At 38.9% G+C, this 20,717-nt stretch overlaps 1 protein-coding gene across 1 annotated transcript in view; it reads right to left on the bottom strand.

Moving 5' to 3' along the window:
- PALMD (palmdelphin) overlaps positions 1-20,717 on the bottom strand; it is a 50,912-nt gene that overhangs the window by 16,750 nt on the left and 13,445 nt on the right. The window contains exons 2-3 of the mRNA XM_025872269.2: positions 17,115-17,195; positions 11,018-11,142 (exon numbers count right to left, since the gene is read on the bottom strand). Coding sequence (XP_025728054.1) covers positions 11,018-11,142; positions 17,115-17,195 — 206 coding nt within the window. The remainder of the gene's footprint in view (positions 1-11,017; positions 11,143-17,114; positions 17,196-20,717) is intronic.

The following is a 20,717-nucleotide window of genomic DNA, read 5'->3' on the forward strand; positions in this document are numbered from 1 at the left end:
TTTCTTTCTTTCTTTCTTTCTTTCTTTCTCTTCTTTTCTTTTCTTGGCTGCCTGAGTTTGGATTTTGGTAGAAAGTTCTTAGAACAGTCTCTTTCAGAGTCTGGGGTTTCTCTGAGCTTTAGCCACTTTATAGAGAGCCTCTCTTTGTTCGGGCACAAAACTGTTCTTCAAAGTAATAGAAGTTTTAGGTCTTAAATAAAAGCTGGCTGATGTAATTTGATTATAAAACTGTAGTTTGGAGGTAATCACTGATGCCATGTTTGAAATTAAGTTTATGACTGGCTTTAGCTGCATACTTTGAAAGGACAGATGACCTGTTTGCCTCTTGGGAGCCCATGCTCTCTTATTAAAAGCCAGGACTTCACCCAAAAAGGGCCCAATGATCATTTCTCTGGGAAGGCCTGAACCAGCAGGACTTGATCCAGGCTGTGCCACCTCTGATTTACCTCTGAAACCAGTTGGTAGAAGTGCTAGGACCACCTCACCAGCCCCACCCCAAGCAAGACAAAGAAGGATCTGGTTTCTTTTCGGACTCACAGGCTCTCAGAATGTGTTTGCTTCCAGCAGGTGTTGAATTCGGCCCCAAGTGGTGAGCAGTTGTAATCTTTGACTATTCTCTTGGGCTGCAGATTCTCTTTCCTTTCTTTCCCACTGAATCTTGGGAGAACAGGAGGTGGCTGGTGGTTTACCTACATTTTGTGATTTTTTTGTGGGCAGGGCTACTTTTTTGTTTTCAGTTCTACCCATGGAAACAAGAAAGTGAGCCCAAAGTTAACCAAAGCTAACACACTTGGCTTACTTACTTATTAGCCCAACCAAGCTTCAGTTTTCTCATTTGGTGAATAATAATAGTATTCACAAAAGGTTGTCTTGAGGAGGTAAATGAAGTCATGTTTGTAAGCTTCTAGCACAGGGTGTGACATGGAGGAATTAGTGGATAATGTAGTAGTTAGTCCTTTCTCTTCCTACTCTGCTAGGGAGAGGAGAACTATCTATGACAACTCCAATAAAAAAGAAAACATACCACGTCCATTTGGGGATTTGATCTTCAACTTTTAATATCAATGATTTTGGAGCAAGTGTGGGTGTTAGTATAGCTTCAGGGACACATTTGTCTTTAAAAATACAGTTCTAGACAGAAAACCAGAATAGCACTCCAGCATTATTAGAATTTTCGTAATATTTATGGGCATGGTGTCTATTTAACAAATGTTATCTTTTTTATAAATGAGATAATATGCTAGTCTGTTTTGACAACCTGCTAATCCCCCCTCACCCCAATCCATTTCTCCTGTTCTTTTTAGTAATAGAACTCCTTGAGTTTTATATCTCTCCCCAGCTACCCTGCCATTTCCCATCTCTTTTGCATTTAAATGGTGCCATGTGACTAAATTCTGGCTAATAGGATATTAGCAGAAGTGACCTCTGCAATTTTCCGGTCATTTCTTTAAAATAGAATTGTTTGCCCTCCATTTATAGTCCCCTTCCTACACTGGAATGTGGATGTGGTAGTGGCGAGCTGTCTTTGGCCATCCAACCATGGCCAAAGCAAAGCAACGGGACAGAAAGAAACAGGGTCTCTCTGTCATTGATCATCTCATGGGACATTGCTTCTCCTCTTCCCTTGAATGTCTGCCAGCTAGGATTGTTACGGGTGTGAGAGAAATGTGCTTTATGGAATCTTTTAAAACATCAAAACCAGTATGCTAACTATTGCATCGCCTTATGGGGATGAATCTTTGAGTCATCAATTGTATGAGATTTTTCCATATTTTTTCTTTGATTTGCAAAATTACTCATTAGTATCTTGCATTTCCAGTAGTTAGCCAGTAAAAATAGAAAAAGAAATCAGCTTTGTGCCTAGTGGTTAAGGACTTTACATGTTTCTAGATCATTTATCAAAACTGACATGGTTTATATTTACCATAGCTAGTTATTATTGAATGGCTAAGGTTTACAATGAAAAAGGAAAGATCTTTTTATTTATTTTTTAACCATAGTTTGGTTAAACGAATAGCTTTGGAATCACAACAGATACTATTGAGTATATGTAGTTGATGACTTTAATCAGGTAATATTGACTGCAGTGTGTTGGTCATATGTAATGGGCAAATAAGTGATTACTAATGGATCAGGGGTTAAAGATATTTTACCTTTATAGACAGTTTACTTCATGGTATTACCAAACTACATTTTCTCATAAAATTGAGAACATGCAGTCTAGTAGAAGGTGGGCTTTTTTGTGTTCTTTTTAAAAAACTAGGGGTCTGGTAAATTTCATCAAACATTGACACACTGTTTAAAAGCACTTACTGCATGTCAGGCACATTTTATTCACCAGGCTGAAATAAAAGTGTATCAAAAAAGATGAAGAATACTTGTATGCACAGTCATAGCACAAGAATTGCCTGATAAACAGCCTTTGCCAAAGGGCATGTGTATAATAAGGAAGATCTAACCCACCAGTGCAAACAATCACATGCTATGGGTAAGCATGCCAGAGAATTAAAGGGCATTTGGCATACGACAAATACTCAGTTTGCCCTGAGCCAGATCTATTGCCTCTAATCCTGAGCATTTAAGAACAGGAGGAGCAGTACAACACAGAAGCTTCAAGATAACAAGAGGCGGAGAGCTAGCCCAGCAGTGACATTGAAACAAGTGTCAGTCTGCTCTGATAATTGGGAGCAGAGCAGATGTTTAGAAAAGCTGAATAATTTATAGTTACATGTGAGCAGCTTTTGCATGGGTGAATCTCATCTCCTAATATAACTCGGTAAATATTAATAATTATCTCATGGGCAGATGATACTGATTTGAAACTGCCATGTAGGCAGGTAAAGTTAGAAGATAATAATTTAGTAGAAAAGCAAACCCTCTTAATCAGAATCATATTTTGTAAATTAAGGGTTTTATTTGCCATGAAAAATAAGAAACCAAACTGGTTTTCAGAGAATCAGCCACTTTCATGCGCAGATTACAAACATAACTTTCAAATGAATGCAAATTAATGCACGCTCTGGAGGTTGGTGAGGTATGGCAGATCGGTTAGTTATGGGCTTTTTGAATGTTCTGGTAGGACAGAAACCGGGTGTGTGGCTTTTAATTAGAGCCTGTAGAGAGCCTTGTCGTACATGCCAAACACTTAATAAGAGCTAAATAATTTTAAAATAGTAATTCAAATTGACCTCTACATAGGTGTAATGAGTTTCCCAGGCGACCTCAAACACTGCTATTGCCAGGACATGGCAAGGTAGCTGCAAATGTGCTTATCCATGATTTGGGGAAGCTTTTTTCTTTTTTTTTTTTTTTTTTAAAGATTTTACTTATTTATTTGACAGAGAGAGACACAGCGAGAGAGGGAGCAAAAGCAGGAGGAGTGGGAGAGGGAGAAGCAGGCTTCCCGCTGAGCAGGGACCCCGATGCGGGGCTCGATCCCAGGACCCTGGGACCATGACCTGAGCCCGGAGGCAGACACTTAACGACTGAGCCACCCCGGTGCCCCAGGGAAGCTTTTTCCTTAAAAAAAAAAAAGTTGTAGGGGAAAAATATTTTTAGTGAATAAACTACTTGTAACCATATTATGAAATGGCAAAGCATATGTAATGATGTAGACAGCCACTGACTCTCTACTCAGAAATAATGACTGGCTTTGTGCCTTGCAACGCTGAGCATTTGCCTCTCATGGTATTATAGAGCAGCCACTGTGTTTTCAACTCTCTTTCCACTTCATTTTTGCTTTGCTTCTCGTATTAATTGTTCATATTTGATACCAAGAACAGGACTCTATTATTTGAAGGCCAATAAGTATAAATTCCAACCTTAATATAACATAGACTAACCAACAAGGATCAGTTAGCCTGGGGTGGTCTAAACGGACTAAGTGACTCTTGCCTTGTGGCAGACAAAAGAGGGTTTCCAAGGGGTGTGGTGTGGAAACTTTCTGAGCTGATAAATTTAGCCAAGGGGTTGGGGCTGGGGTGGGGGACAATCTTGGGCAATGAGGAAGCCTCGGCTCTTTGGTAGCACATTATACCAAAGAGTCTCTGCCTTTGAACATTCTTTATGACAATGACCTTGAGGATGGGCCCCTGAAACTAACTCCCCTCCCACTTTCTCCTTTGTTCATTTACTCCTTTCTTCCTCTTTACGCATATCAACACAGCCAAAGATTTATGACATTCATGCTAATGGTTTTAAATTTGTGTTTCGAGTCACTGAACGTTGTTTTGAATGAAATGATTAGTGTAAAGTCACTTTGAAAAGTTAAAAGATCTAAAGAGAGGTAAACATAAATATTTGCTTTTGAAGCACTTATGATTCTCAATCTCTTCTAGAAGATGAAGATGAGTTTGATGTGGGGGTTCTCTATAAATGTTTATTGACCTGAATCAAGAACAAGCAGAGTGAGTCATGGCGGAATGGGTCTGGAGTCAGAAAGATCTATGTGTGACTCACGGCTTGACCGTTATTAGGTTTACAGGTTTCTGTGTTTTAGTGTCCTTATTTGTGAAATAACGCCAATCAGATTTCCCCCAGAGAACTGTCATTCTCAGAATAATGCTTAGTACATAATATGTGCTCCATAAAGGGTAGCTGTTATTATTGAATTGCATTGGAGTGGTGGTATTCTAATCTACCTTTTGGCCTACCACGGTGGGGGAGTGTTTATTCTGTGTAAATTTAACCCTTATTTCTACTACCCTATGGATGAGATTAGCAGGTGTGAACAACAGAGAAGGCTGGGAGGTGGGGGATAAGGAAATAAAAAAGCATATGTAAGAGGGGAAAGGTGAGAAAGTAAAGTGATGGTGAGCCATCAACAGTGGCCTCAAGAACCAGGGGTACCGCTGTCATATAACTTTGCCCTTGACTCAAGATAGCTGGGTACTTATTCTTTTTTATTTTTTTTAAAGAATTTCAAGGCTTTCCTTTTTAGTTTCTTAATGTTCAAGTCATCGTGTAGTCTTTAGCTGGTCCCTTTAATAGGTGGTATTTTCAAATCTGGCCATCCATTCAGCCAACCATCCATTCAACCAACCATCCATCCATCCATTGATCATCCATATTTTTCCACTCATTCATTTATTAAGCTATGTAGTCATGGTTATTCCTACTATGTGCTAGGCATTGTACTAGGCTTTCTCTAGTGGGGGTTGGGGGATAGATTTCTTCCTTTTTTTTTGCTGGAAATTTGATTTATTTTGCTCTTTTTGTGAAGTTAAAAAAATCTCTTAAATTAAAAATAATTAGAATATCTGGGAAATTAAAAACAACAACAGATGAACTCTTGCAAATCTGATAAACCAATTAGTCAAATATGGAGAGTGAAAAACATGCTTGGAATGATTTTGACTCATGTAATTGCTTCAGAATAATTTCTTAAGTGTTTCTAGGCAACAGCAAATTTAAGAAGAAGAAACAAATGGTGGGTTCTCTCTCTCTCTCTCTCTCTCTTTTTTTTTTTTTTTTTTGCCTTTTTTCCCTTTCTCTTCTCTCTCGCATTATCACAGAAGAGCAGCTTGCATCTCTTTCTCCCACTATGTGATGTTAGCTATGGCTGGCTGGGTCAGAGCAGGAAGGCAGAAACATTTAGAATGTGATTATTTTTTTATGCAGCCTTCCTCGCTGTATTGGATGAGGCATTAATTTCATTAAGGTACAGTTGACCTTCACAGGTAGATCTGAGCATTAGGTAGGGGTTAAATTTGGATAGAAATCATAATGAGCTGAACTTTGATAAATCCATAACCAGGAAAAAAAAATCGTTTAACCTTTATACTTCTACATCAATCCTCTGGGTTCCTTTTTGAAATTGAATCTTGCCTGCTCTTTTTTGAGTTAACTGAGTAGATTATTGCTTCATATGATATTGAGCAGAATGTATTTCCTAATAACTGCATCTCCATTTGTGGAGGAATTTCCCTTAACTTATGTGGGGGGGTGGAAACCGCAGTAGCGGCCCGTTCCTCCGATTTTCTCATGGCATTAAATCACACAGAAATCTACTCCTTCATGCAGCTTCCTCTTAGTACCATATGGGCAGGCAGTTTCTAACCATTTGGAGACAAATGAAAGCTCATTAGAGGAAGGCAGAGGGTCAGAAGGGTACTTTGGAATATGAAAAAAAAATCCTTACTAGAGAACATTTAATCATAAGTAGATAATCCTTCTCAAAGGGAAGGCAGTGCGTTTGCCTCATTCTCCTTGGCAGTTAACCTTTTGCATTTTTATGCTTATGACATTTCTGGCAGGCACTCTGTATGCTCCAATTAAAGTCAGAGGTCTTTGGACACAGTTCAAAAAGTAGCAAGTGTCTGGAGGGCAGCTCGATGCAAGGCATTTTGGCAGAGGGAGTCACGGAGAACAGCTGGGCAGCCGCATAGGAAAGAAGAATCTAGAATGTGAACGACATAGCTCCTTTGGATACTTGTGAGGGTGCTTGGGGTGGGGGTGGCGGGCTTATTTTGGGTGTAGGCTACTGGACGGAGGGAAGCAAGAGATGCGACTGAAGAGGATTTCTAAGCCGGCCTATGAATGTGTGCACATGCTGTCGGCGCCAAAAAGTCAGTGCTGGATCAGGAAGTAACTGGTTCACTGGTCACAGGAAGAACAGGGCTCATTTGGGAGGCAAATTGACACTCTATTTAAGCAAAGGCATTAATCAGGGCACCAGGCAAAATACTCACTAATGTTGTTCCAAAGCTAAGAATGTGTCTCTGAGACAAAAACCATGGAAACCTACTTATTTTCTGAAATGTTGCTTCTCTGAAAGAAAAGATGAGAGGAGGGATAAGCAGACATGCTTTACTTAAAGGTTAGGTGTGAGTCAGGGGACCTCTGAGTGTGTTCAGTATGGCAGAGAGTCATCTGAATGTCTCTATACAATGATGCATGCAAGAGAGTGAAATCATAGCATGGATTAGAAATAAAAACGTGCTGTAAAAGGCTAACATTTACAGGATTTAACTTCTGTAAAAGCTGTCTGCAGGATCTGAGGCATAATTCACTTTTGTAATTAAGACTCTTAATTAGGTTTTAAATCCTGAGTCTTAATTTTTTAGTTATATGAGCCAGGACAAGTTAGCATCTACAAATGTCATCTTCCTCACCTATTAAATGTTATCTATCTCATAAGGTGGTTGTGAGAATTCAATGAAGTAATCTATATGAAGTGCTTAACACAGTGCCTTGTCTATAACACATACTCTGTAAAAATTACTGCTGTTGTTAGCATTTCAGTCTTCAAGCCATAAAGAAAACCCATCAATTGTATCTGAATGGAAGGAGTCCTCGTTGGGTGATAATCTCAGTTTACTAAAAAAAAAAAAAAAAGATTCTTTGTACTGACATAAAGAAATGAGAGATCTTGGCCAAAAGATAAACAACCCCATCTTTCTCTTAATTATTTTTGACTCTTAATAAGGAATAGGATCTAATATTTTTTGAACACCTACCATGTGTCAGGCACTTTGAAAGCTGCTTCACTTATAAAGTCTTGTGAAGTCGCTCTAATTGTCCCACTATTACTGACAAGGAAACTGAGGCCCAAAGAGATGAAAGAACATTTCCAGGCTTCTATGTACTATGGTCAGTAGAACAGGGATTTGAAGGCCAAAGGCCACGCTTTCACTTCATCTCACAAGACCGTGGGAGTAGTAGTGGGAATGAAAACTCCAGGGGCAGCCTGGCCCTGCTACAGACTCTGAGGTAATAGCAACGTTTCTATTTTGATGTTCCCATTAAAATCTTATCCTCTAACTGAGAGGCCTGGCAGATGGCAAATGTCACCCTTGAGCAGTCACCTAAATCGAGTGATAAACCACATTCAGGCTTTGGGATGCCTTCCCTGCTTGGGGAAGGAGCATGGCTCTGCCCGGTTCAACTTCGTCCGTTGACTGGGTTGCTTCTTGGAGCTAACAGGAAAATGTGCTTTACTTAGCTGGTAAGAAAAGCTCCTGAGGCTCTGCGGGCAGTTGTTTTGGAGAAAGATTGACTTTAAAAACACCCACTTGATTGTTTAGCAGCTTTAGAAACCTCTGAGAAGAAAATGTTCAGTTATCAGGTAAAGCTGCTTTGGCAGCATGATTTCTCTAATGCTGGGCAGCAGCGGAGGCTGTAGGCTGCGGAAAGCAGACAAGGCACAGATACTTTGTGTCTCCCTATGTTGCCTCGGAACATTCTGTTCCCTGCCCATTTTTAAAGAAATAAGCATGACTTCATGGGTCACAGCAATGCAAATTCTTTACTAACTCTTTGCAAACACGGCTCTTTGGTTTTTTAAACAAAGCAATTTGCTATGAGGTGTTAGGGGTTTTACCATTTCCAGAACATTTACACCCACAGCACTCCGTTAGTTTTACAGCGGCAGAGCACCAAACCTGACTTGCTCTGAGGCCCAAGAATACCCTTTAATGACTCTGTGACCTTCATTAAGCCCCTGATCTCTCCGAGCCCTGTTTCGTCATCTCTACCATGAAGGTGTCAGGGCTTTCTTTCTCAGATTGCTGTGAGAATTAAATGGCATAATGTAGGTTCAAGGGCTTCGCAAATTGCACAAGGTCATTTAAAAATGAACCATTCCTGTTATTATTATTTGTATCTGGGGGTTAACATCATTTGGTGATAATAAAGGAGCCCTGATGGTTAATGACATCCTGAAGATCTAAAACAAAGTAGTTAGCAAAGTCACAGGAATGAAAAGCCCGCACAGGGAATCCAGTCAATAATATTGTAATAACATTGTATGGTGACCGATGGTGACTGCACTTATCCTAGTGAGCTTCATATAACGTATAGAGTTCTTGAATCACGATGCTGTACACTTGAAACTAATATAATAATATATGACAACTATATTTCAATTAAAACAAAAAATAAAAAAAGTAAAGTCATAATAAGATGCCAGAAATTGGGTAATGTATAGACACAGAAGTGGTAATTTAATACAGATGTTAGAGCGACACCGAAGAAGATCCAGAGTGTGGTAGGAGCTGTTTGGAGAAAGGAGAACCAAGGGACAAGAACATGCTTTAAAGACTTCCTATAAGAGATAACAGCTCGTCAGACCACAGTGTGGGGTCTGGAATGCTGTGTGCTGTCACTTTATAGGCAGCATCGGGTAGTCAAATGAGTTAGTTTCTGATTCACCACTTCCTACTTGTGCGAATTCTTCAACCTTTGTGCAAAGAGTGATGATGATGAAGACATCGTGTCATAGGGTTATGAAGATTAAATGGGATGATATATGTAAAGTACCTGGAGAGTAATATGGCTGGTAAATATGGTTTCTCTACTTCTTCCTGCTCCTCCTCCTTTTTTTTTTTTGGTCATATAGGAACTCTAGGCAAGCCACAGTCAATACTACTAGAAGCTAATGTGCTTCTCAGAGCATTCAGGCAAGGTCTGAAAGCAATCAGTAGAACCCTCGTAAATTCTCTGGGATTGCTTACAATGTTGCCCAAAGTTGTTAATGGAGTTTGGGTTTATGTAGCCACTTCACTGATCATCAAGTGCAGAGAAAGTTGTAGGTGTTCAGTAAGGGCAAAGACTCTTAACCAGGGGGCTTTGAAGGGAAGCATGGAGGTGTCGGCAGAGCGCGGGGTATGCAGGGGTTAAATTCAGAACTCCTTCGGAGATAAGAGTTCTGTGTTGACGATGAGAAAGTAATCATCAGCTAAGTCAGACTTTGGTAAGAAGCTCTTGCTAAGGGACGCCTTATAAAGGATCAAGTTTTCCGAACTGTAGAGTTGATTTATTGAGTTATTTTTAAGTATTTGTTATCTACCATTCAGGGGCACTTCACATCTTTGAGCAAGCAACTGAGGGGTTCATAAATGTAAACATTTCAATGATTACAATATAACTTTTTACGAATTGTTAATTTAAAAAACATGTCAGTAAGAAGTAGTCAATGATTTTAGCTTTTAAATATACAAGTGTATGAAATTAGGCAAATAAAATGAGAATCAGTTTAAAAAGGAAGCTTTTCTTCATGTTGTCAATTTGACGCCTAATGCAATCTGTCCAGAGTGTGGTGAGGATGGACAGAATGTAGTCGTACAGCTACGGGATATTTTCACCTTCTAGCTGTTTCCTACAGTTCTCACTAAAGAGAACAAATTCTCAGTGAGATTTCGAAAGCTACCTATGTTTCAAAGATCCATTGGCTTTAAATTATTGTCATTATTATACCACAAGAAATCCCATCTTTTTTCCACACATAGGTTAGAAAATGATTCTGACATTTCCCACATCTTTCTTCCATGCTCTCTATATTTTGTGATGATACTAATAACCCCATCTCCTATTCCAGCTTTTCAGTTTTTTTTTTTTCATGTCCATCGCCTCATTTTAAGCCAAGGCAATTTTAAAACTTCCCTTGTTATGTTACAAGTTGCTGACTCAGGACTGACTGTGTATGATGGGCAGGGAAGGACATCGAGAAGTGAGGTCAATGCCTGTGACCAAATAATTAGGGAAGTAGAAGAGAGAAGATGCTAGTGAAGGATTCCTACAGTGTCTTCTCTTCCAAAATATGGTTGTGACTGAGGAGAGCCTGGGAGAGGGGTGACAGAGAGACAGTGTAAACACACCCATAGAGTTGTCCCCTGTTCTAAGGTGAGAGTGGAGGTTGGGGCTGTGAAGAAGGACTAGTTTTTGATCACCTGTTATGTGCCAGGTAGGTGTCAGTAGCTTAGCTACAATATACAAAATACATATATTGTTTATTTGCACAACAACTGTAGGAGACAGATATTGTTACTCCTGTTTTATAGATGAGGAAATAGGCTTGGAGAGCTTTGGGTTAAGTATTTAAAAATATTTAATATTTATTTATTTAAAAAATAAATCTTGTGTTGCTATGTGTAGGGGACATTTATAGTGAAATTTCTATTGCCTTCTGGTATTGCCTTGCTTTTTATTAAAACCTAAACATAAGAATGGCTCTTATACATGCAACATGGGGCAAAGTCAAAATAAAAGAAGTTGTAGAGTATCTCAGTGAGGGCCGTACCTGAGGATACTTTGTTCTAGAACCTGGGTCTGGTGCTGGTCTTGTTGATTTTGCTTCTTCATCTCTTCCTGTTCTTTTCCACTGCTGACTCCCTCTAGAAGCCATTTCTCCCTTAAGGCCTTTTTCTGATATCAGGAAACATAAAGATGTTCTTAAATCAGTCAATAATTTCCAAAATCTCTGGCTGCCGAAATCTTATGAATTTTAATAGTGGACAGAGTAAAGAGAAATTATTTTTTCTCACTGCCTTGCCTGAATAAATCTGGTATCTTCCTTCATTGCACCCTTTGTGACCCCCTTCCAAAGCCAGTTTGATGTGTCTAAATCCCGTTTGTCCTTTAAGTTCTAGTTCAGGTCCCTCCTTCTCTGTGAAAATCTCCATCCTGCCCTCAAACCCTCCACAGCCGCATCCTTGCCCTCAGAGAACTCTCTTCCTTCAGAATCCCGCGGCAATCTCTGTGTATGTCTAGCAGTCATAGGGGAACCTTATCTGTGATACCTCACTATTATTTACTTGGTTAATGGTTGTACATCTTGTGTCTTTGGAGTAAAAGCCTCCTTGAAGCCATTTTTTAAATTCATCTCAATGACATTGTACAGCGAACACTCCAATAAAAATTTTGGAGGGATTATTTGAAATGGTGGCCAAAACAGGAGGTTGCTATTGTATCCTAAACCAATTCAATGTTAGTTTTAAGTGGCGTGGTCAGCATTTATGACTTTGCCGACCCAATACCCTTCTTTCTTCTGAGAACCTCCCCGGTTCCAGATACTTAAGTTTAGCACAAATTACTTGTTCTGATAATATGATGCACAAAATTTACTGATCTGTCTAAATATTGGTGAGCTGAATTTTTGTCGACTTTAACAAAACAAAAAATATTTATGCTCTATCACATGGAAGAAAACATTGAATTTGCATGAAAGAATTACAATCCTGGACTTTGTGCCTTAGAAGACCTAAAGCAAATGAGAGATGTGTAAAATTTGGAGGGAACTTAGCTAACATCCCATCCATGTCTTACATAGGAACTGTTAGATATTATTTCCAAAGAGTTAGAGTTTCTCCTTTTCTTCCTGGAGAAAACTGTTCTCTCTATATATCTAATCTACCTGTGCAAACTATTTATTCAAAAATTATTTTGGGAGATTCGCTGTGTCTAAAATGGTGAGGAGAGAAGAATGGAAGCTTTGTATTTTCTGAAACTTCTTTCTCTGATGCCATAATTAAAATGAGAGCAAGTTAATAGAACTTCTGTCTTTTTTAAAAGGATGCTAGGATCAATACTACTGGAATATAAATACCTTTGAATTTTAAACAAAGTTTAAATAAGGTTGATTGTGCTAGGTAATTACCAAATGATGGTTATATTAAGTAAGGCAATGGTTTTCAAACCAGTAAGAAACATTACATTGATTATGAATATATATTACATGGAATTGTACTTTGTAGTACTGATATAAACTGGGCTGCTCTAGCTGACTCAGTGAGGGTGTCTGGAAGCCCCCGTGGATGCACAGAACACAGTTTAAAAACCACTAAATCGAGTAATAACCTTGTCCCAGATCATCATACTTGTGTTGGCCCTTCCAGAGTTTCAAGCAATTGCATGGGGACAACATACCCCATAAGAGAAGTTTGTAGCCAGAGATTCTTTCCCTCTGTGTTATCTTAACCCTTAATTATAGCTCTTTGGCCGTTGTAAAAATGTTCTCCCACAGACACAGTTAAATGTTATTAATAAAGGTCAAGATTTATCTTTTGAGATCAAAGATGCCAAGAAAATCTTAGTATACTATCATTTTAAGAATTTACCTTAATTTAAATTTATTTTTATTTGATGGAATGTGATGATAAGCTAATGCACAGTAAAGAAGACAGAGGACACCTGTAAGTAAATTATAGTCCTTACAAACCACTTGCGAGGACAGTTTCAGTCATTTACATCCAGATCACTGTAAGAAGCATTTAGATGGGATAGTCTTATGTTGTTAAGTTACAGAGAGCAGAGAATAATTCTTGTGATGTGATTATGTGAGCTTGAGGCTATCGTCTTGGTTCTTAGTCTGGTTAGGAATAAGAATGATTTTAATTTTAGCTTCTTAAAACTTTTCTCATAACTCACAAATTGTCATTTACCTCTGGCAAAAAAAAAATGAATTTGTGAATGAACTCCTTGCCTCTGAATATAAAATAAATAATTTGGATGTGCAATTAAAATGATATGGTACAATCACATATTGTAACAACTTAAACATAGTCATTTCGTTTTTTTGTTTTGTTTTTTTAAATGTGGGATAACACCTTTTTTATTTATTTTTTTAAGAATTTTTTTTTAATTTATTCATTGAGACAGAGAGATACAGAGAGAGAGAGAGCAGAAGCAGTGAGGAGAGGCAGAAGAAGAGGGAGAAACAGACTCCCTGCTGAGCAGGAAGCCCAACATGGATGGGGCTTGATCCCTGGACCCTGGGATCATGACCTGAGCTGAAGGCAGATGCTTAACCATCTGAGCCACACAGACTCCCCGGTCATTTTGTTTTTATGTCACAGTTTAGACTTGTGCTTTCGTCTATGAGGTTGATGAAAAATCTATTTCACAACAACCACATTCAGAATCAAAAGCCATATTAACCAAATGAAAATATAAGGAACATGCCGGTAATAGATCTTTGGGCAGTTTTTTTAGGGAAAGGTTTTCCTGAAGCACTTTGCATTCTATATAGCAATTACAGTAGACTTTAGGAATAAATTAGTTTTTCATACCATGAATCAAATGGACTTCCAGAAAAGAAAAGTTTTCTAAGCTGAGTGTAGTTTGTGTTTCTTGGTGGCAGACTGTGATCATGTTACTATGTGAGGAGACCCATAGTGTACAAATCTCAGAAATGTTTGAAAGTTAGAATGCTCCTCATATCCCTGGAAACTCCCTTTCTATCATGTCATTGGTATGACTGCCAGGTTCCAGAGCCAACGAATATCAGAGTTACTACTATAATTTCGCAAGGTATGTACTAATGATAAAGGAGTGCTTTGTAAATGTTTGTGTTTGTCTTGTTTAGAGTGTGTCATTGAAGTGTAACGAAATAGTTTGCAATCAGGAAAGTGCTGAGGACAGTCAGTGGAATGGAGACAGATGGATGAAGAAGAAAATAAAAGAAGGACTGGTAACTGTAGAGGCCGATAAGGTTTTCCTGACTTGGTGAGGATATTGTAGAATCTATTTTAAAAATACTTCTGGGACGCCTGGGAGGTGCAGTCAGTTAAGTGTCAGACTCTTGGTTTCCGCTCAGGTAGTGATCTCACGGTCATGAGATTGAGCCCCGCGTGGGGCTCGGTGCTCAGCAGGGAGTCTGCTTGAGACTCTCTCTTCTCTCTCCCTCCCTCTGCCCTTCCCACTCTGCTCTCTCTCTCTCAAATAAATAATCTTTAAAAAAATACTTCTGCACATTTCTGAACCCCATTTGTTGTTGTTGTTTTTTTTTTAAAGATTTTATTCACCTATTTGAGAGAGAGAGAATGAGAGCCAGAGAGCACGAGATGGAAGAGGATCAGAGGGAGAAGCAGACTCCCCGCTGAGCAGGGAGCCCGATGTGGGACTCGATCCCGGGACTCCAGGATCACGACCTGAGCCGAAGGCAGTTGCTTAACCAACTGAGCCACCCAGGCACCCTCTGAACCCCATTTGTAATGGTGCCTATTTGCTGTTTGGTACAGCCAGCCATTTTCTGCAAAACACGTCGCAAACAGCCACTCTGTCCTCTGTGTTGCCTTCGCGGTTTGTGCCTCACATACACTGCTTATCACGGTGTGTGGGTCGTCTCAGGGTTCTGGGTCAGTTCTCTTTTTAAGGACGCAGGTCAAACTTTATTGTGTACTCTTAGTGTCCTGCATAGTACCTTACACATAATAGGTAATTAATAAACGTTTTTTGACTAAAAAGCTCTATACACACCTATATAAATCCTATCAGTTAACACTCAGCTTAAATCGCACACCTTTAACAGACCTGCTTTGACGACCACAGATTAAAGAGTTATGAACTCTTTATATTCTTATTTAAATTAAAAAAATCATCTTTTAACTTGTCCTAATTATTTATTTAATCCTGAGTTCCCCACTAGGTTGCAGGCAGAAGGGCTACAGCCCTCTGGGGCCACTGGTAGTCTGTATGGCATTAATATGAAAATCAGGAAAAAGTGCTGTTCCTCACCCCCACCCCTTTGGGTCAGTGCACAGCTTGGGAAGATGGATAGCACCTTTGTGCAGAGAAAAATAAATATCGTCCTTCAGACAGAAGCAGCCCTATGCCAGCGTGCACAGTTCCAAGCAAGTGTGGGCAGGGTTTTAACACCCCTTTCTCGGGTATCTTTGTGCAGTACACAATCTGCACAACCATCTTCGGCAATCCAAAGCATGATAAATGTTCTGATTGGATGGATTAGACAGTCTCCTGGGTTGCAGAAAGCAGACCTATAGGGAAGATCATATATGACTTTTTTTTTTAATAAAGATTTTATTTATTTATTTGACAGAAAGAGACACAGCGAGAGAGGGAACACAAGCAGGGGGAGTGGGAGAGGAAGAAGCAGGTTTCCCGCTGAGCAGGGAGCCCCTATGCGGGGGCTCGATCCCAGGACCTTGGGATCATGACCTGAACCAAAGGCAGAGGCTTAACGACTGAGCCGCCCAGGCGCCCCTCATGGATGACTTTTTGGACTGGTTTTGGCAAGTATTGAAAGGAGGTGCCACCTCAGAAATGGACTTTTCAGGGAGTCAGAGTTTTCATATGTCAAACTTGCTTCCTAGAATGAACTCAGGGGATATTTAACCCTTTCTCCTACTGTGAGCTCTACTGTTGTTCGGCTGCCCACTGGACAAGGATAGCAATTGCTGAATGTGAGAGAGCTATCCATTTACTCAGAAGCAGTTGTTAATTTACTGAGACTCAAATTGTGTGTGTGTGTTTGTATGAGCGAGAGAGAGAGAGAAGGAGAGAGAGAAGTTAGAGAACGAGCACCGGTTATGGAGTTAGAAATGGCTTAGCTCAAAAATTATTGTGGAATTGCCTTTTGTTTTGAGTTTCACCAAAATAACTTGGTAAAATTTGTTTTAATCTCATTGATTTTTCTGGTTATACACACTGCATTTCTTGGCTATACCCACCACTCATGTAAATTCAATGTGAGACACTGCAAGAATAACAGGCTAACTATACTTTAGAATTATCCATCAAACATTGGAAATGCCAATTTATATAGGAGCAAAGAAGCAAACAGAATCCAGAGAACTGAGGCTAACTGGAATCTTAAATTACGTTTCTTTTCAGAGGTGGTTACTTGATCCCTCAGAAAGCTGGGTGTAGCTGAATTTGGCAAGTTTAGCTTAAATGTATAGACGCCATGAGAAGTAGCTTCCTGCTTGAGTCTGTTCACAAGGAGCTCCTGTTTGTCATTTGGTTGCATCCTATGAGCGAGCTACGTAATAAAATGTTGAAACTCAATGTGCTTTAATTACAAAATGACCACACCCATGGAAGTTGTAAAGTCTGGTTTTAAAAATGGAGGTTTATTTCTGGTGATGATCTCATGGTTTGTCAAAACAAGGCAAAAGAAAACAAAACCCCCAAAACATACTCAAACAATATTGGATTCATTGCACTGAACTTTTAAATACAAGCATCCTTGACCAGGTCAGACAGCGTCTGTTTCACACCCCCTGGGGGAAGGTTGGCCTTTCACTGATTTCAAAAGGGACTTCCTAGCTGGATCCATCCCTAGGGATGTTAAGCAAGACTGTGTTGGGGGGCGGGGGCAAATTATCAAGGCTGAATTCTCAAGGTTACCCAAGAAAATGAGGAAATTCAGTAATAAAGGATAAAAGTAATAAAAGCGTGTTTTCTACATGTTTACCAGAAGGTATTAATCTCCTATGCAAATATTACTAGCTTCTTGGCCCTCCCCTATCGTTATTAGGGAGTTAGTAGAACTATGCTGAATTTTTTCCTTCCTAAAGCATCTTTACTATAGAGATTTTGAGTGCCATTAGGATATTTGAATACAAAATCATTGAAATGAAATTAAAATCATAAATTACCTTCAAATGCTGGTGCTTTAGTTTTTCTTCCTCTATTTTCAGACGCTTCTGTGAGATTTCTTTCTGTATTTTTCTTTTATCCTGAAATAAAAGAAGTTCCAGCATAATCTATTTTTTCAATTTGCTTAAATATGCTTCCTTGGGGTTGTCGTCATTACCGAATGGCTGTCCAACGGTATGCTCTTGGCATTGGTAGAAAGCTGCTTTGGAAACTCATATTTCAAAGCGAAGGGGGGCAAAAGTGAGATATTCAAAGCATTTTGCTGATGGAAAATGATAGAAGGTGCTTTTTCAGAGAGAACTTGCAAATATTTTAATGTCTTTCCTTCCCCACTCTCCTCCCCTCCCTTTTAAAAAAATCTTCCCCATTAATCAAGCAAGATTGAGCTACTGAGTGATGCAATGGAAAAAGTGAATTTTAAGGAGGGAGTTTTGAAATAGGCCTGAGGAAACCCTGTGAGGAGAGAGACTGTTCCTGGCACAGGGCTGAAGAAACTGCTGGGTAAAAGGTCTGCTTATGTAGGAAAACAGGATAGCTAGCCTACAGAGCATTCGAAAACTAGGAAGCTAGAAAGTGGGAGTGTTTCCTCCTTGTATAACTTGCTATGTGAAGATAGAGAAAAAAGGGTTCAGATAATGCTTGTTAACAGTAAGAGGGCTTTTAGCTGTGGTTAAAAAAAATTCATGGGGAGATAGAGTTTCTTTCACCAAGTTTAAATTGCCTTACCTCAAAAAACCCAGGAAGCATAACTGTTAATGCCCAGGGGTTGTACTTTTTTAGAAAATATAGCATATGTACTATATAGCCTGGTTTTGATTTCTGGCTCTGCCATTTACTAGGTTTGTGTCCTTGGACAAAATCCTTAACTCCTCTGTGCCTCAATTACCTCATCTGAAATAGGGGGATAATAAAAGAATCTACCTCATAAGATACGAGCATTAGATGTATGTCAAATTTCCTAGGACGGTGTTTAACACATAGCACTCTGTATTTGTTTAATAAAATTAAGTAAATAAGACATAATCTGTTAATCACAGAAAGTAGCAAACTAATTCTGATAATGCTTCCATAAGCCTGAAATGTTTTAGAGAGTCCCTCTCTGGAATTGTTTGAGGCTTTTTACAAGCTATGAGAAAAGGCCCTTATTTCCTTATTTTTTGACCAGAGGTGACATTATCCTCCATCTCTTTTATAAGAGTGGATTTTAAATCTGCTTTCAAAATTGAAAACTCCCAAAGGATAAAAAATTTGTTGCCAGTGAAGACAACTAAAAGAATTTGAAGCAGGCTCAGAAGGTAATTTAGAAGGAAGAGTTCCAAAAATACTTGGCAGCATTGTTGAAATAAGTGCATGGCTTCCTGATGCGACTCCTTTGAAGATAAAAACTCTTTTTTGATGTATAAGTTCAGGTACATTTGTTGAAGAAAAACAACATGTTGCTTTCCAACTTTATGTCATGTTTTTCTTTGTGTGTTAGAAGAATATATGACTTGGTCAGTATCCCACTTTGTAAATTTCATAAGCAGCTATTTTGAAAAAGAAAAAAAAACATTAGCTAGGCAACTAGCGTGGTCTTCAGTATCGCTTCTTTGGATCAAAGCTGGTCTTTAGGAACAAAAACTCTGAGAACCTGTGAGTCAGTTCTCCATTCTCTCTAGAGGTTGTAATTGAGCAAATACTAGTAATATTTATAATGTATTATGCCAAACATTTTGGTATTTTATAGGCACTATTTCATTGAATTGTCATAATAACAAAGATATTGCGATAATTTTCATTTCAGGAGAGGAAATGTAAATTTAACTAACTAATTAACTAATTAATTTGAGCTCTCACAACTAATAAGTGGCTCAACCAGGGTTTGAACCCAGGCAATTTGAGTTCAACCTTCACACTCTTAGCCAACCCATGACACCATTTTTCTGAATGAGAAATTAGTCCAGCTTCTTACAACTTCCCTCATTGTCCTATCATGAAGAACTGTGGCCGGTAGCAAGAGTGGGGCCTCTCATTAGAAGGGAGCCCATTTTTCATTCCATATTTAGTGTTGGTGTGTAACCATCCACCTCTCATCACAGGTAGCCCATAGAGAAGAGTACCTTAAGCATAAGAGACAATGCTGAACCTAGCAAGTTTTCCCCACCCCTGTCGATAGCCAGTTTGGGCTGGTTTCATCTTGGGGTTAGTAATAAGGGAAAGAAAGCTGTGTGGGTAGAGGCATGGTGTCTGAAGTGTTTTGGCAACACAAGGCTTATAGAGGGTTGCTAAGGAATATCAATGTTTTGTCTCTCAGAGGTAACGTGATACCTCCCTTATGTCAGTCTAGGTAATTAAGAAGATAATTTATAATGTTATAGGCATGATTCTCTTTTAAGATAGAAGCACTTTTTCCTCATAAAATATTCAACAAAAAGTTATCGTTTTGCCAAATTTCATAGGGACTTATAAGAATTACTGAAAAATAAGATGGTAGTAATTTAATTTTATTAAGGCAAAATAAATAAGTCAACCTTAAGTTGCATATCTAGCTCTATTGTTAGTGTACCCATAGTTACCAGAGCCCACTAATTCCTTTCCAAATTATCATGGAACAAATAGATGTGAAATGCCATCTGCTTCCCAAAATTTTCCCAGGAGCTTGAGCATCTCTATAGATGTCTGTTATAACCTGGCACATCAGATATTTATTAAATGTTAACTCTTGTGAATAACATATTGATGTTTACTTTTTTAATGTTCAACTAAGAAAGACTTCTGTTGTCTAGATAGATTTTTAGCTGTCTGACTTAGAATATTTTAGCAGTTCACACCCACAAATTCCAATTCTGTATAAAGTTACCTCTTGATTATGCTGAAAATTAGTTTATTTGTGCAACTAGAAAGCTATTGTGAACATCCATGATCCAGTATTCTTGCAACCACGTACTTGATAAAACTCAGCACAATACTTAGGAGTGTGACTATTTTAGAGATATTATAGATAACAAGGAGCTAATATTCCAGAATCCCTGAATCTGTAAAGAAGGCAGGATTGATCCTGAGTTATTTAATGATTAATTTATCCAATACTGGGGTACTTATGTACAAACGTTGTGTTCAAGGTGACATTAGAAGTTGTGCAATGTTTAAAAATTATTCAGGAGTAGTTTCATCAAGAAACTTACACTCTCATAAAGAAAGAAAATCATTCATTCAAGTAACTGTATAGTCTAAGAAACAAAATGAGAAATGTCATTCCTGAGGCACAAGGGAAGGTCTATGAGAGTTGAGGGGAGATCGGGAGCAGTTGTTTCTAGCTGATGTGGTTGGGAGAGACTCTGATGTAGCATTTGAGAAGAGTATGTTGGATAGTTGCTGGGGAGCAGGGGAGTGGGGAGAAAGGGCATTCAAGTCAAGGGCTCCAGGTGAGCAAAGGCCTGGAAGTAGAAAATTAGTACATTGTATAGAACAGCAATTCTGGAATCTAAGTTGCCATACGAGTAGTGGGAAATAAATACGGATAAGAGGATGAGGGAGGTCCTCAATAGAAATACTGAATGGCAGGACAAGGGGTTTGGAATTTACTTATGTATTGATAAAGAGCAATGAAAAGTGTTCAGAGG

The sequence above is a fragment of the Callorhinus ursinus genome, unplaced genomic scaffold, assembly GCF_003265705.2.
Source record: "Callorhinus ursinus isolate GAN/ISIS: 27379988/994484 unplaced genomic scaffold, GSC_fseal_2.0 scaffold9, whole genome shotgun sequence".
Lineage (NCBI taxonomy): Eukaryota > Metazoa > Chordata > Mammalia > Carnivora > Otariidae > Callorhinus > Callorhinus ursinus.